Source organism: Geotrypetes seraphini, chromosome 12 (assembly GCF_902459505.1).
Source record: "Geotrypetes seraphini chromosome 12, aGeoSer1.1, whole genome shotgun sequence".
Classification (NCBI taxonomy): Eukaryota; Metazoa; Chordata; class Amphibia; order Gymnophiona; family Dermophiidae; genus Geotrypetes; species Geotrypetes seraphini.
In genome coordinates, this window is record NC_047095.1 from 87,476,837 (window position 1) to 87,494,610 (window position 17,774).

The 17,774-nt window shown below is 40.0% G+C and overlaps 1 protein-coding gene across 1 annotated transcript in view; it reads right to left on the reverse strand.

Moving 5' to 3' along the window:
• PAPPA2 (pappalysin 2) overlaps window positions 1–17,774 on the reverse strand; it is a 546,937-nt gene that overhangs the window by 277,461 nt on the left and 251,702 nt on the right. The window contains exons 8-10 of the mRNA XM_033916510.1: window positions 14,702–14,830; window positions 13,054–13,145; window positions 1,039–1,232 (exon numbers count right to left, since the gene is read on the reverse strand). Coding sequence (XP_033772401.1) covers window positions 1,039–1,232; window positions 13,054–13,145; window positions 14,702–14,830 — 415 coding nt within the window. The remainder of the gene's footprint in view (window positions 1–1,038; window positions 1,233–13,053; window positions 13,146–14,701; window positions 14,831–17,774) is intronic.

Genomic DNA, 17,774 nt, shown 5'->3' on the forward strand with positions numbered 1-17,774 from the left:
AGATCCCATGTGCCTATCCTAGGCCCTCTTGAATTCAACACAGTCTCTGGTTCCACCACCTCTTCCGGGAGACTGTTCTATGCATCTATCACCCTTTCCGTAAAAAATATTTCCTCAGATTACTCCAGAGCCTATCACCTATCACCATAGATACACCTTCTTCTAGTATTATTCCTTCTTGTAGGGCATTTAAATACTTGGAAGACAAACTTACTGATCTATATTACCCACTCTCAGCCAGACTACCAGTCTGGTATAATTGTAGGTTTCTTATTAAAAACCATCCAGTCCAATCAAAAATATAGCAAGCTGCACATATTTGCAGATTGGAGCAGCTGATTACAAATTATTTAAAAAAAACTTTGCTGAGTTGCAAGTAAAATTTGGTTTGGCGTATAACCAATTTTATTTCTGTGATCAGCTGAGGCATACCATTGAAAACCTGAAATTAGATCATGGAAATCTTCGAGTACATGGGATTTGGAACTTGTAATGCAATATCTGGAAGCCCACCCAAAGCCACTATCCAGATGCATAGGTTTTTGATATCTAACCCACAGATGTACAGTTAAAGAATACAACGAATTTGGGAAAAAGATTTACATGGGATCAGGAGCAAGTTGACAGTGATCTGGGCCGCCCGAGCACTAAGGCCCTGAATCTATAAATGGCACCCAACTCCTAGGTGATGTTGAGCGCAACTGTCAATCATCTGCTAGGTGTCGTTTATAGAATTGCGCCTAGCAATTCCTAAGCGGTCTTGGGTACCAGTAGGTATTGAAACCCTAGGTGCACTCCTATTCAGGCCAGGGTTTTCTTGGCCTAAATAAGTACACCTAAGTCAGGCATCTGTCATCGCCTAAGTCAAACCACACCCAAAATCTACTCTGAATCCACCCCTAACCATGCCTACTTGCTGGTAGGTGTCTCAGAATAGACACCTACCTCAAAGTGGTAGGTGCCTGCAAGCTAATTAATTTTTTAATTATATTTTTTTAATGGTGCTTTCAATTAACAGCACTGAATAAGTGTTCTTACCTTCATGACAGGCTCTCCAGTAACTATAGAAACAGGACATTGCAGTGGGTCCTGGTGGGACGTATACGCTTCTGTTGCCCACTGATCTGTGTACCCTTTAGGAATGTAGAATCCACAGTCCACAGTGCTGCTTTCTCTCTCAAAAGGTTCACATATACCGTCCCCATCATAGACATAGCATAAGCTGGGCTCCCCTAAAATAAGAACAAAAATACATTCATACTTCATAAAAGAGGAACATTCTCCTTATGTATCCACAACCATAACTGACAAGTAACTATTACTGTGAAAAAATGTGCTTTTTATTCTTGTGTCTTTTTTCTGTTGCCTTCCACGCTATAGAGTCCTTTTACAAAGCTGCAGCAAGCACTAACACATGATCACTGCAGCAAAAAATAGTGTAACATAGGGCATGCCGAGGCATCCCATGGTAATTTTGCCATGTGCATATGCTACCAATGTTAAAAAAAAAAGTATTTTTTTTATTTTTGGCATAGGGGCGAGTCTAGGGGGAGGGGAGTGGGTGTGTTCTTTGCTAATCGATTAGCTCAGCTACATTGACATGCGCTAACCGATTAGCGCAGATTTAGCACGTGATTTCTCACAGTCTACAAAATAGGTGGCGGTAAGGGCTCATGCGCTAATGACCAGGTGCTAACGTGAATATTAGATCATGGCCATTGTTGAAAAATACCAAAAATCAGCCGTTACATCCCAGCAGTAAAATGGTCTTAGTGCCTCATAATTTTAAAAAACACTAGTGAAAAATATGGTACAATTTAATGTGAAAAATCAACAACTAGCTTTCAATTTTGCCTGTATATTATAGATCTAAATTTAAAATTCTCTGTCAGACTTTTAAAGCTATAAATTATGCAGTTCCAACATACTTGGCTGCTGTAACCATTCCAACACGTGCATTATTCCATGTACTCCAACATGATGTACTCGTACATGTACTCGTACATGATGATCAGTTGACTCTCAGAGACTGGTACTTCCTTCACCAAAAATGGCTCATTATGAATCAGCTCATAATACTGCTTTTTTCTTTTTATCTCCATTCTTATGGAATGACCTTCCACAAGTTATTCGAAGTGAACGTTCATTCCCAAAATTTAAGTTTATGTAGAAAATTCATTTTTTCAATTTGGCATTTAATTTGAGGTCATTTTTTAGATTGTCAGTGCACATGAGAAGACTGCATTCACAAGACCACAAAAAAAGGGTTGGTTTTTTTTTTTGTTTCTCTCCTCAACATTTAGATTAGGGGCTCCTTTTACGAAGCTGCGTTAGCGCTTTTAATGCACGCAGCTTTTTAGCGCATGCTAAACCCACGCTACGCGGCTAGAATTAACATCAGCTCAATGCTGGCAATAGTGTCTAGCGCAGCCGGCAGTTTAGCGCACGCTATTACGCACGTTAAACCGCTAACGCAGCTTCGTAGAAGGAGCCCTAGGTTTTTCCTATTGACAATGGTATTCTTCTCTTGTTTTAACTGATTTTATTGTGTCTTGCAAGCCGTATTGATCTGTTGTAAATTGCAGGATACCAAATTTTAATAAACATAAACAAACATTTGATTACCTGGAATTTCTAGGAAATTACGTAAATATACACAAATTGCTGAAATATGTTTAAGCACTCTGATAATAGTTTTTATGTGTTTGCATTGCATATTAAGGCCTTGTGTGCCTCAATTGTCAATTTATCTTACTTATTTACCCATATTGATACTAAGGGCTCCTTTTATGAAGCCGTGTTAGCGGTTTTAGCGCACGCTAAACCCACCATACGCAGCTAGAACTAACGCCAGCTCAATGCTGGCGTTAGAGTCTAGCGTGGTCGGCAGTTTACGCACGCTATTACGCATGTGGTGTCACGCTATTACGCATGTTAAACCGCTAACGTGGCTTTGTAAAAGGAGCCCTAACACATTAGCTTCATTTTCATTTACAGGTTTTCAATATAGCGTCCTCTTAGCAATAATCTAATATTGAAAATGTCCAAAAGAAAAACAAGACTGCAGGTTTGGACTAATTTACATCATTTGGTGGGATCAGGTAGAGAACTACCTGTATGTATCTGAACTAGCAACTATCAGAGATTTCATTAGATATGGGTTGTATTTGAGAGACATCCGTGATCAACATCAGTAATCAAGACAAGGCACTTATGACCTAATGACTGGATTACTTGCAAATCCAAAATTCAGTGGTATTATTACACTTCTCCCTTGGTATTCACAGGGGATAGGGGCAGAGCCGGACCGAGATTTGAGAAAAACCGTGAATATCTTCTCGTCTGGTTCTGACCCACCACCACCTCTCTCCCACCTTCCCCCCGGCATCCCGGCCTTACCTGGTGGTCTAGCGGGCTTTCAGGGCAAGAGCTATCTTCCTACGCTCCTGCCCCATGCAGATCGCCAATAGGAAATGACTGCTGTGAGCTCCCGTAGTCTCTCGAGACTACGACGGGAGCTCACGGCAGCCATTTCCTATTGGTGATTTACACGGGGCAGGAGCGTAGGAAGATCGCTCCTGCCCCGAAAGCCCGCTAGACCACCAGGTAAGGCTGGGATGTCGGGAGGAAGGCTGGAGAGAGGCGGAAATGTGGTAAACTATGGGTCCCCCCTCCAAAAAAAAAAAATTGCGAATATGTGAAACCGCGATTGTGGAAACCACGAATGGGGAGGGGGAAGTGTACAAACAGCAAGGTTGAAGTCAAAGTGGGAACAAGCCAGCAATGTTTCTGTGGGCAGAGCAAAACCAGAGAAGAAAGACAGATTTATGGAGAAGCTTGACACACTGATAGATATACTTACCTGCGAGTGTGAAATAAAGAGTTGTACTGATGTGGGATGCAATTCTGTCTGTGTCAGTAGAATACGATAAACCAAGCATGTCAAATTCAAAGGCTGACACGTCCAAATAAACAAGGTTTAAGTTTATGTGGGCCGCAAAAAAGCAAAAATGTCATTTCTCATAGAAATAATAATAACTTTAATAACTTTATTTTTGTATACCGTAATACCATGACAAGTTCTAAACAGTCTACAATAAAGAGACAACTGACAACCAGTAAAGTACAGCAACAGAACAGAGGTACAAAAGCAAATTAAGAAGTAACAAATTTGTCAAAAAGATAAGTCTTTACTACTTTCCTAAAGGATTGATAGGAAAAAAACCTTCGAGATTGTTTCGCTTAGCCAAGTATTCATTTCACTAGCTAGAAATGAAAGTGTCCTATCTAAGAATCTCTTGTAGTGGCTAGATTTCAAAGTGGAAAATGCAAATCAATGAGGACTATGAGTACATTTGGTATTATGAGCCAGCTCAAAATGAGAGAAGATAATTTGGGGCCAAGCCAGATAAGGTTTTAAAACAAATGCAGGCAAATTTAAAAATAACTCTAGCCTCCACTGGCAACCAATGCAGCTGTCTATAGCAGGGGTAGTAAATTCCGGTCCTCGAGAGCCGGAGCCAGGTCAGGTTTTCAGGATATCCATAATGAATATGTATGAGGTGGATTTACATGCACTGCCTCCTTGAGATGCAAATCTATCTCATGCACATTTATTGTGGATATCATGAAAACCTGACCTGGCTCCGGCTCTCAAGGACTGGAATTGACTACCACTGGTCTATAGTATGGACTGACATGATCTGTTTTTTTCAATCTAAAAATGAGGCGGACAGCTGAGTTCTGAATAATGCTCAATCTTTTTATGTTTCTCTTATAGGTTTATTTTAAAAAGTACAGTATAAAAAAAGAACAATTGCAACGATAAAATTAATGTTTTCTTCCTGACATTTGGCATCTCTTCTCTGCTACTATTTTTCCTATTTCGATGGAAATCTTGTCCAAAGTGATTACTTTTAAAACTGACCCAAGGTGAATTTTGGTAATTCTGGATCTGATAGGAGACTTATTTCCTTTCATAAGTGTAAATAACTGCTCACACCGATAAGTACTTCCAAACATGGAAATAATTTCATATGTGAATTTTTGAGTATTTTCAAACCTAGATGCCAAATGTTTGTAAAATTCAAGCAAGCCAACTTCACTGTATTTTGTCTTCAAATCTGAATCGCACTGGATCTCAATTACTTCCATTTGCATATAATTAGGTACTGATTCTATATTTATTGAGAAAATCGAAGAAAACTTGTCTTTTAAAGATTTAAAATCTGCAAATCTTGTTTCAAACTCAGTTCTAAGGTTTAAAATGTTTTCTGCGTCTTTTTGATACGATGCAATTTCACCTAAACATGATTTGTTTATGTTGCATGTCGAAAAGTGTGTTAAATCTTCATTTTTCATCTGCTTTTCCCAAAGAACTAGCTTACATTGTAATGCTTTAACTTAATCACACATGTTCGAAATGATCTGATCTTTTCCTTGCAGTTTTAAATTTAAATTGTTTAAGTGTTTTGTTATATCAACCATGAAGGATAAATCTTGCAACCATACTAGATCAGAAAACAACCTTGTGTCTTGATTTTTAGTTTTTTCTTTCAAGTCCTAGAATTGTTTAAGGGCCATGGTAAGGATAGCCAACATACCTCGGTAAAGTAGGACAAACCGGAATATTTGCTTTCTAATTCACTTAAGCAAGCAGAGAATTGTCACTGATTTAAGCCTTGAGATCTTTTGAAATTGATCATTTTTTTGACAAATGTCAACACATTTTCCATGTTTATTATCTTTGTGCATAATACTTCCTGATGTATAATGCAATGCGTATGATGAATCTTGGATTCATCACCAAGTTTCACTTTGTTTTTTTCCGCAGTAATACTACCAAAATGTTTTTTTTCTGGCCATTGAAGGAACTTCATCTGTAGCTACAGAAGTTATTTTTGACAGAGGTAAATTGTATTTTTGCAGAAGTTCATAAATACAATTACCGTAAATATATCTTGTCCCGTTGTAGTGCCACGCAACGATACTAATTCCAATAATTCCTCAAAAATGTTGAAATTTATGTCACAAAAACAAAGAAACACAGCTAATTGAGCTATGCCCCCAATTTCCATACTCTCATCACAGGCAATGGAAAAAGTTTCAAACTAGATGATTTTGCTTTGATCTGATCACTTAAATTGCCAGCCAAATCAGTTAATTCTTTCTGCAACTGTATTTCAAGAGAAAGAGATTGTTTGAAAAATCTTCACACTTCCAGGACAAACAATTTCTCCAGCTTTAATTAAACATTCCTTGATGAAATCACCTTCGGCAAAAGGTTTTGAGTATTTAGCTATCAACTCCGACAAGAGAATAAGCGCCCCCCCCCTATAAGGGGGCAGCGGTGACAAAATGGCCGAGGCCGTTGCTCAGGGAGGGAAATGAAAGGGGGGGAAGGGTAGAGAATAGACAGGGTCTGAGGGCCAATTAGGGACAGGAGTGTAGGCACTGGGGGCAGGGCGAGTGGGGGTGAGGAGATCCGAACTGAGGCGGAAGTTTCAGTTCGGCCCTCTCGCTATCTCGGGTTGTGGTGGAAAAAATCATAGTGGAGTCATAGGCACATCATACTGATAAGAAAGAATGCTACGTTACATTTGTTGATAGCAAAAGAAGTGGCAACATATAGCCTTGCAGAAGCAAGTGAGGTAAGCACTCAGAGGCTTGTCTCCCTGCTTGGACGGCGGGGAGGCCGTGTGGCATGATTTCAACAATGGAATGGCCCCTTCCTTGAAAGGGATGGGGAGAAGGCGGGGCAGCTTGAACGGCTCTCCCACGAGAACAACGGCAGCCCACAATACACGGATGAGCTGATGGTTATGAGTTGATGGTTATAAGATACTGAGATGCAGCAAGTATGATGTGCTATGGTATATAAACTGTTCATAGCGAATGAATATGATGATATGCATTGGTATCTAAAGTTGTTCAGGGTTAACGTTTTGGTATGTTGGTATTTGCTGTTTGTAGATGTTTGTATTAGGGCATTTACGGCTGCGGCCATTAATAAAATCCACATTTTGTCAAAAGCAGCGAGTCTATGTAGTTGTTGCAGGGTATCGAGAGTTGGGGGGGGGGGCAACAAGTACCAAGTGCCGATTTTGGCATAACTTGCATACACCACCGCTTCACTTTCTTGTGATACTTTAGTAAATATGAACTGATGTTTTTTTTCAGTCTCAACCTGAGCTCTTTCAACTATTCTTGTCTCATTAATCCTTAATAATTGTTATATTTAGATTTTATGCTGTTCATAGTACCGTTTAATGTTATATAACTTTGGCACTCTAATAGCATTATTACATATCAAGCAAATTATTTTATCTTTTACTTTACAGCAAAAATACTCCAATTCCCACTTTTCTTGGAAATTTCGATGTTCATCAGCAATTTTTCGTTTAGTTATACTACCACTTGGTTTCAATAAAGGCGTGGAATACAAAGAGCTGAAATAAATGAGTAATCATTAACACAAAAAAATAAAACATTTCAATAAAAATCCAATATCTTTTCAGAATAATTGCATAAATTAATAAGTGTAACATAAATAAACCTAGTCTCATATTTTTATTATACTCCGAAGGCGAAATATTTCATGTTAGGTGCACCAAGCAAGTCAATACAAGACTAATGGCATGGTAGGTATTATTATCATCTGATTCACTGCTAGTATTAGTGGGGGGAAATGGTGTGTTATGACTAGAGGCATGAACTTGTCTTAGATACCAAAGGGGTCCGTATCGTAAGCAACTGGTTAGATAGGTGACTGCTCAGTGCCAATGGATTGTGGGAGAAATTTTGTGACTCTAGTTATGACTTATTGGGTTACATTGGCTGAGCCGCAAAGATGTTTGTTGTGGGCCACGAGTTTTGACATGCTTGTGATAAATGATCATTTCACAAACAAGTGAATTCTATTGTTTAGAAATGCTTTTTTAAACTTAGAATGATTCAGTCCCTTTCATCATTTCTGGACTTTAAGGGCTCCTTTTATGAAGCCGCGTTAGCAGGTTTAACGCGTGCAACTTTTCATCATGCACTAACCCCCACGCTAGCCTAAAAACTACTTCCTGCTCAAGAGGAGGCGGTAGCAGCTAGCACGGCCAGTGGTTTAGCACGCATTATTACGCGCATTAAACCGCTACCGCGCCTTCATAAAAGGAGCCCTAAATCTCTTAATATTCTTATTCACTTGCTCATAATTTCACACTTAGATTATTGTAATTCTCTCTACTAGGGAACTACACAAAAAGAAATCAGAAGGCTTCAGATAGTGCAAACACAGCAAAAAAAAAAAATATTTTTTTATTTTTTATTTATAACTTTTCATTGTTACATACCAAGTAAAACACTTGTACAGAAAGTGAGGTAGTAAGAATACAATTTCATAAAGTTTAAAAGACATTACACCTTAATACAATTACAAATAGAAATAAGAAAGCCATTTTTTAAACTAACTCTCTCAAGTCCTCAACCTGTGATTCCAGATTACATAAAGGCGAAGAAATAAAGGGGAAAATACAACAATATAGCAAGATAAGCTACAGATAGTACTGAGGTAGAAGCGGCTTCATTAACTATTGAGCATTTTATTTTCCTTCATCTAGTCGGGACATTGCCAAAAAAGCACTTAATTGTTGAGGTTCAAAGAAAACGTATTTAACTGAGCAGTGGCAAATAATACACTTGCAAGAATGTCTTAAGTAAAATGTTGCCCCCAGTGAGGTGACCCCTAGTCTCAAAAGAAGAAATTCTCTCTGACGCTTTTGAGTTTCTCTTGAAAGATCAGGAAACATTTGAATTTTACATCCAAGAAACTCTTTCTGTTTGTTTTTAAAGAAAAGCCTCAACAATCACATTTTATCAACAGAGAGAGCTACTGTTATTATCATCGTAGATGGTATAGCAATGTCTCGATCTGACGTTTCCAAGATTTCTGATACATTTAATGGTGCTTGATCAGTCATTTTTTTCTGTAATTGACTCCCTTCTTTATTAGGCATATAATACACTTGGGGAAAAGGTGGCAAATTTTCCTCTGGAACTTGTAGAATTTCAACCAGGCATCTCCTAAGCATTTCCCTAGGAGTTACCATTGCTAATCTTGGAAAGTTAATTAATCTCAAATTATTGTTCCGTGCATTATTCTCAAGTGATTCTAACTTCTTCCTAAGACTCACATTATCCTTAACTAGGGAGTGTTGCACTTGTTTAGCAGATGATAAATCCTGATCAAGCTTTTGAACTAAGGATTTTGAAACAGTCAGGTCCTCTTTTAAAGCCTTAAGCTCCTTAGTATGTTGAATCAATTTAGCTTCAACATATTGGAAATTGGGGCTAATAGTTTTTCTGAAATTTGTAATTAAGTCCCTTAAAGACCCCAGAGTCACTTGTGCTGGCTTATCCAAAATTAGAAGTTTTTGCTGAGTATAGAAATGCTCACCCTCAGAGGAATCAAGTTATTGGCTTTGCTCCAGCTGAATGTCTTCACCCCCCGTAGCTGAATCTACCCCGGTTTCTTCTGCAGAGGCACCCTGAACTAGGGGCTCTTTCTCCAGGCTCTCCGGTGGTAAACTTATTGCCTCAGGGAAAAGTTCCTCCCCCATCTCCGGGGTTTCTTCTTCCCCTGGAGAACTGGTAACTCGAGGTTGCGGGGGTGGGGCTCTCACGTCGGGGCTGAGCGTAGTATCCGGCCCAGGAGAAGCGACTCTGGTCTCGCTGTACTCAGGCGCCCTCAGCAGGCTACCCTCCGGCGTCATGGCTGCAGCTCCCTGCATCTGCCGCAACAGATCATCTATGTTGCCAAAGGTCGGTACTTCAGGGCGCCGCCAGACGTTAGCAGCACTCCTGCCTCTCCTCTTCGGCATCGGTTAAGGCAGGGGTAGGGAACTCCGGTCCTCGAGAGCCATATTCCAGTTGGGTTTTCAGGATTTCCCCAATGAATATGCATTGAAAGCATTGCATGCAAATAGATCTCATACATATTCATTGGGGAAATCCTGAAAACCCGACTGGAATACGGCTCTCGAGGACCGGAGTTCCCTACCCTTTGGTTAAGGTAAGGCACACAGGACTTCGATAGAAAGAAGAAAAAAGTTCTGAGTGGAGCGGCTCAAATGCGTTCCTCTCAGCACTTCTGTGCCGCAGCCATCTTGGAATCCAAAAAAATTATTTTTAACACAAAAAATATGTTGAATTTGAAAGTAATCTGGTGTGATATAGGTAACCAATGAGCTTTTTGCAGAAGAGGAGTATATCAACCTTGAATAAAACTTGAAACTTGAAAATTTGAAAACTTTGAAATACACATACTTTGTGAGTGATGCAGAGAGAAGAAGATTCCTGCGATTGAGTTACTCTTTTTAAAAGGTCAAAGAGAGAAAGGCAGGAGTGTTGGATCTGATCAATTTGGACTAGTCGACCTCCCTTAGACCGGAACTATAAAAGGAAAAGCAGGCAAAAAGGAAGGATGATGAAGAAAAGCAGAGAAAGAAGAGTGAAAAAGAACAGCAGAAGAGCAACAGATGATGGATAGATCTGTGCTTGAAATGGAACAGGGAGATTTGGGTGATGTGGCAGAAGAAGCAATGGAGGAAGCACCTGATGCTCTAGAGAAAGTTAGGAAAAGGCTAAAATATAGAAAACACAGAAACTTGATGGCAGATAAAGGCAAAATGGCCCATCCAGTCTGCCCATCCATAGTATTCATTATCTCTTCCTCTCTCTAAGAGATCCCACGTGCCGATCTCACGTCTTCTTGAATTCAGACTCAGTCTCTGTCTCCACCACCTCTTCCGGGAGACTGTTCCACGTATTTACTACCCTTTCTGTAGAAAAATATTTCCTTAGATTACTCCTGAGCCTATCACCTCTTAACTTCATCCTATGCCCTCTCATTTCAGAGCTTCCTTTCAAATGAAAGAGACTTGACTCATGTGCATTTTATGCCATGTAAATATTTAAATGTCTTTATCATGTCTCCCTTTTCCCTACTTTCCTCCAAAGTATACATATTGAGATCTTTAAGTCTGTCCCCATACGCCTTATTTCGAAGGCCACATACCATTTTAGTAGTCTTCCTCTGGACTGACTTCATCCTATTTATATCTTTTTGAAGGTGCAGTCTCCTGAATTGTACACAATATTCTAAATGAGGTTTCACCAGAGTCTTATACAGGGGCGTCAATACTTCCTTTCCCTACTGGCCATACCTCTTCCTAGCATCCTTCTAGCTTTCACCATCACAATCACATCCAAGTCCCGCTCTTCTGTCATGCATATATGTTCTTCACCCCTAAACTGTACCGTTCCTTTGGGTTTTTGCAGCCCAAATGCATGACCTTGCATTTCTTAGCATTACATTTTAGCTGCCAAATTTCAGACCATTCTTCAAGCTTTGCTAGGTCTTTCTTCATGCTATTCACACCATCCGGGATGTCTACTCTATTGAAGATTTTAGTATCATCCGCAAAAAGGCAAATCTTACCTGACAGCCCTTCAGCAATATCACTTATAAAAATGTTAAAAAGAACAGGCCCAAGAACAGAATCTTGAAGCACACCATTGGTAGCATCTCTTTCCTCAGAGCGATCTCCATTGACTACTACCCTCTGTCGTCTTCCACTCAACCAGTTTCTGACTCAACCTGTCACTTTGGGGCCTATCCCGAGGTCACTAAGTTTATTTATTAGATTCACTAGAATTAGGTCTTGTCAGACAAATCTGATCAATTTCTTTGACTGGTACTTTATGCCACCTTTTAGACATTTCTCTCTTTTGAAAATGAGCTGCATACAGCTTTTCTTTGTTGCATGTAGCAAGATGGTTTATAAAATATAACTAGTCCATAGAAAGAAAAGAATATCATTACTTAATAGGAAAAGAGAGTTGAAAGAGACTGAAAAATATCAGATTGAGGACTCATGTCACTGAGAATCACCCATTGTCAGCCACAGAGAGGAAGGCCAATTGGAAAGGATAGGTTTTCAAAGCAGCCTTAAAGGTAATAAAATATGCTTTGCATCTCAAATGCTGTGAAGAGAATTCCATAAGGATGGTGTAACATTTTAGATCCATTTAAACATGCCTAAGCTACGTGAGATCAGCCACTTTCATGTTTAGGGCAAAATGTGTCTTTCTTGACCTGCATAAAGCAGATCCAAAGGATACATGGGAATGACAACTTTCAGACAATTGTCCTCTTTAGAGGAGCTTAAAATTGATCCTTTCAATTGTACATATTTTTACCTGCAATTATTCCCTCACAGAAATAACATGTGCAAGGTATATGCCATTCATATTCCTATCCCTGCACCTCATTTTCAATGTGAAACAGCTTGGGTAGATTCTCTTTACAAATAAGTTAAAAAGATTGTGTGTACAAAAATGTGTGCGAACCTTACAAGTAATCAAAATTTTGAGGATAACTTCCTATAACTAAAATGTAAGCTGGAACATCAAAAACAGATAAATGGAGATATGAAGTCAGAAAGACACAAGGGGGGAAATTCTAGAAATGGCGCCTAAATGTAGACTCCAAAATTAATTAACAAAAGTTGTTTAAAATGGCAAAAAAAAACCCACTGTTAAAATCACCTACTGGTGCTTAAATGGGCCAGAATTGCATCTATGTAGTTGCTTTAGGCTACTTAATGCCACTATGGGTCTTAGGCGGCCTAAAGCGCCTATGTAAGCATGATTCATTAATTATTTTTATTTTTTTGTTTATTTAATTTTCTATGCCGTTCTCCCAGGTGAGCTCAGAACTGTTTACATGAGTTTATTCAGGTGCTCAAGCATTTTTCTCTGTCTGTCCCGGTGGGCTCACAATCTAGCTAATGTACCTGAAATTAAAAAGATAGGTGTCAGAAATGTAGGCCCAGAAAACCCTGGCCTAAATTTCTGGTGCCTATCTTTCATGTGATTGGTGGCCATTTTTTAGGCAGCTATAGATATCAGTGCCCTATTAAGAATCTGAGCCATAGTTTAAGGGAAGCATTACATGGCATAATATAGTCGCTCATAACTATAATAAAGATCCTTCTGACTCACCAATGCAATTGAAACCTTTTTCCTTTTCACACTTCCTAGAGCAGCCATCCCAATCCAGTAAGTTTCCATCATCACACTCCTCCCCTAAGGTGCTAGGAGAAAAAATGTATACATTATTTTCTTGTAAGCAGTCTTGAGGAAGGACTACAAATCTATGAGTAAACTTTAACTGCTTCATATGTGCAGTACCAATTTTGCAAATCAAAATTCTTCCAAAGGCGGTTTCAGATTGTTCTAGTGAATTTGTTGCTGGTGAGAAATGATGGCTTGATAATACTGGAGACTGAAGTCCTTCATATTCTGTTACCTCTGAATGAGAATAGCACATGCAAGAGACATGCAGCACACTGCTTTTCTCAAATCTATTTTAGAGTAGCCTCCTCTGGGAATAAAAGGTTACTATTTTCTTGTTCAGTCCATGACCTCTCTGTGATATGACCAAGCAAATAGCAAATTTAACAGTTGTGATGGTGGCTTAACTCTTGGAAACTGCCCAAATAGATGTCAGATTTTTCAACTTTACTTCAGAGCTAGGAAGGATTTTAACATGGGAATAACCATAACATAACATAACTTTATTCTTCTATACCGTCACAATCAGACGATTTCTAGGCGGTTTATACTGAAGAGAGCTTGGCAATCAGCGAATTACAAAATAAAACCAGCTTAGGCCTTTCCCCTGCCTCTAAACACATAGAGCGAAGAGAAGTGTTTTTAGAGGAGGGGAAAAGAGCGGGAAGTGGGCCGACCTAGACATAGGCGTACAACAGGTATAACCAAAGGTTTAGGCAGGTTGCCTAGTCGGCACTTATATGTTTTGACTTAGACCAAGTCAAAACAGGTATAAGTGCCGAAAAAGAGGCTGCTGAACTGATCGCGGTTGCCACAATCAGCTCAGCGGCCCCAGCAACCTGCCTACCCCCTACCACAACGATTGCGGCAGGAGAGATGGCTCATCTCTCTTGCTGTGATGGCAATTGCCCAGCCCCCTGAACCGCGACACTTCGGGGTGAGGATCATAGCAATTCCGGTTGGTCCAGGCATCTAAGGCTCCACCTGTGGGTGGGACTTGAGGCACCTGGACCAATCAGGCACTAAGGCCTGCCATTCTGAGGATGGCGGACCTGCCGGACGGACGGGTTTGGAACCCATCCGTCCAACTTTTGTAAGGTAAAGGGGGGTGTCGGGAGTGGGGGTGGAGTCGTGGGGTCAACGGGGGGTGTCGTGGGGTCAGCGGGTGGGGTGTTCAGTGGGTTGATCGGGGGTTCGGGGGTGGTCATGGGGGGGCTGCATCGGGGCAGGAGGGATTGGGATCCCTCCTGCCTGTATTTTAGTGGGAGTGGAGGTAGGGGGGTCGCCAGGGCTCCCTCCTGCCCGGATCGAGTTGGGGGTGGGGGGTCACCAGGCAGGAGCAGTTGGGCTCCCTCCTGCTCTGATCATGTCACGGGTGCGAGTTTCGGCGGGGCAGGAGGGGTTAGGCTCCCACCTGCCCCGATCGTGTCACGGGTGCGGGTTTCTGCGGGGCAGGAGGGGTTGGGCTCCCTCCTGACCAGATCGGTTTGGCGGGATAGGGTGAATCAATGATTTTTGGCATTACTTATACAGGTTTAATATGATGCTTTTTGGCATAACATAATTCAGCACTTACACTGTCACAAGGCCGTCTCCGCAATAAGGAGCTCCATGCATGTGAATCAGAGGTGGAGAAGCTTCTCCTAGTATTGACCCCACTACTGCTTGCACCTGGTACTTGTAAACCTGACCTGGTGTGACATCCCTGCAGGGGTCAATGACAAAACAAGTATAGATAAATTGAGATGAACCAGAATGATGCGAGAAGCATACCCAGACTGACCTGTTTAATAGCCACAGTAAATAAGTCAACTTCAATTTTTCCAACATCAGCAAGGGTAAAGAAGTAAAGCATCATATATTATAACCTCTGTACCAAAAGAGCTTAATGAATAGATCTGAATGGTAAGTGGTTAAATAACTTTCTCATTATCACAGTTAGTAAGTAATCAGATGGAGAAAAAGAAGGCAATCGGGCATAGATCTTCAGGTTTCAGATAATGTTTAGGGATGTGCTTTCATTAGGATTCATTTGGCTCATTTAAGAAGCCTTAAAAAGTTTAGTAAGGGCAAAATCTATTTAATGCCTATTAACCTATGAATTAATGCAAGTATAATCAATTTCCCAATATTAAAAAAGTTATAATGCTGATTAAACAGTTTTAGCAACACAAATATGTAAAATGAACTGAAAAAAATTAATGCAAATCAGAAAAAAAGGCAAAGTTTTCAACAACAAACTGAAAACGTTTTGCCTGAACTTCAAAACTAGGAAGTGGACCCCCCCCTTGACCTGATACATCAAACCATCAGCCTCCAGAGCAACCTTCAAGTATTCATAGGAGACTGATGACCCCTGCCTTAAAGTGATATGCCAGGCAGCTTATTATAATGAGGTCCTTCAGACCCTCCCTGGAGAACCCAGCTATGGAGATTGACTTAAGATCCCCTCCTAAGCTGCCCTTTATACAATATGCAATCCTTAGCAAGAGTCTTTATTTCATTAGGCACCTTTGCCACCAGGCTAGAGATTCAGATGTAATTTTTTTTGTACCTTATAAAATCTGGATTTGAAAAGTCTATAAATATTAAGAACATAAGAATAGCCTTATTAGGTCAGACCAATGGTCCATCAAGCCCAGTAGTCCGTTCTCACGGTGGCCAATCCAGGTCACTAGTACCTGGACAAAACCCAAGGTGTAGCAAGCAGTGGCTTCCCCCCGTATCTTTCTCAATAACAGACTATGGACACAATTTTTTAACTTTTGGCGATGTATCCACATCACAGATGTTAATCTTCAATTGACAAAAAAGTAAAATGAAGAAAACATGCATTAAAATAGATGTTGATATAGGCTGAATATCTAAGGCACAAAATTTGCAATAACTTGGGTCATCGCTATACCATTTTTACAAGCTTAGTATCTGATTTATTAATGTGCTTTCCTGTGGTAATACATATCAGTTCAAATTATTGAGGCACCACTCTAAACCAGGCATTAACACTTACATGGGAGTTACTAAATAAATGTTTAAAATACTGTGTACACTTAGACAGCTAAAGGCTAGCATGTCGCCTGAGTGCTATTCTGCAAATGCCTGCTTAACTTACATAGGGGCTGTTTTATTCAAGCTTAGCATATGCTAACAGAATTAGTGCATGCTAAATATTATGAAGCCCATAGATTAGGGTTACCAGATTTTCCAAACAGGCCCATCCCATTACAGCCAGCCATGCCCTGTCCCATCCCCCAGGCCTGCCCCCTCAACCTGAGCGCCCCGACGTTGCCAGAAGCTTTTCAAAGTCCAGGGAAATCCGGACGACTGGTAACCCTACCGTAGGTATACAACAGACTTATTAGCATTTAACATCTACTAATTCTGTTAGAGCATGCTAAGCTTTAGTATAAGAGCTCTATAGCCTGTAGTGTATTTGAAAGTGAGCTCAAAATAGGGGACAAAACAAAACCACAGGTTAAATACCAAAAAAAACAAAGAATGGAATTGTCCAAAGAAGAATGATGTGCACTAATCAAGTGTCCACAAATTCATCTGAAGGTATAGAGATCTTTATTCTTCCAATATCATCATGGTACAATCAATGATTCAAATGACTCGACATGTACATGTTTCGGCCACAAGGCCTGCCTCAGGAGTCTTGAGAATCAAAGAACAAAAATGAACTTACTGCTAAAGATACGTGGACGCTAGCAATATTCAAATGAAATTAGCGCATTGAACAACTAGCGTCCACGTATCTTTGGCAGTGAGTTCATTTTTATTCTTTGATTCTCAAGACTCCTGAGGCAGGCCTGGTGGCCGAAACATGTACGTGTCGAGTCATTTGAATCATTGATTGTACCATGATGATATTGGAAGAATAAAGATCTCTATACCTTCAGATGAATTTGTGGACACTTGATTAGTGCACATCATTCTTCTTTGGACAATTCCATTCTTTGTGTATTTGAAAGGGGGCATACATGGGGGCAGAGGATGGGCAGAACAAAGGAGGAGCTCCTGCTTATGCGCATAACTTATAGAATACTGTAAGCTATGCGGGTGTACCAGCTCTGTGGCTGGCGTAAATGTTCACACTTTAAGGTTAAATATAATTTACAAGACCATCGGTATAAACCAAAATGACACTGAAGGAGCTTATTTAACTTTTTTCTCTTTATCTAATTTCTTTTATCCTACAAACAGGAACAAGCCTAAGAAAGATGATTTTTTTTCTCTTACTCCTGTTAACATCACTGGCTTGAACCCATCCTCCCTACCTTAATCCTAACGTATACAATTAATCTAATCAGGTATTTTAGCAGAAATTCATTTATGATTGAAGAAATAAAAGATTAATTGTATACGTTAGGATTAAGGTAGGGAGGATGGGTTCAAGCCAGTGATGCTAACAGGAGTAAGAGAAAAAAATTGTCTTTCTTTTTGAAAGAACCCTGAATGGGTAAAACTCCATAATCTGAGGCTTGTTTATAGGATAAAAGAAATTAGATAAAGAGAAAAAAGTTAAATAAGCACCTTCAGTGTCATTTTGGTTTATACCGATGGTCTTGCAAATTATATTTAATTGATAGATCACCATCAGGTTTTCTCTATTTATTGTTGTATAACATTCACACTTAAAGGTTAGA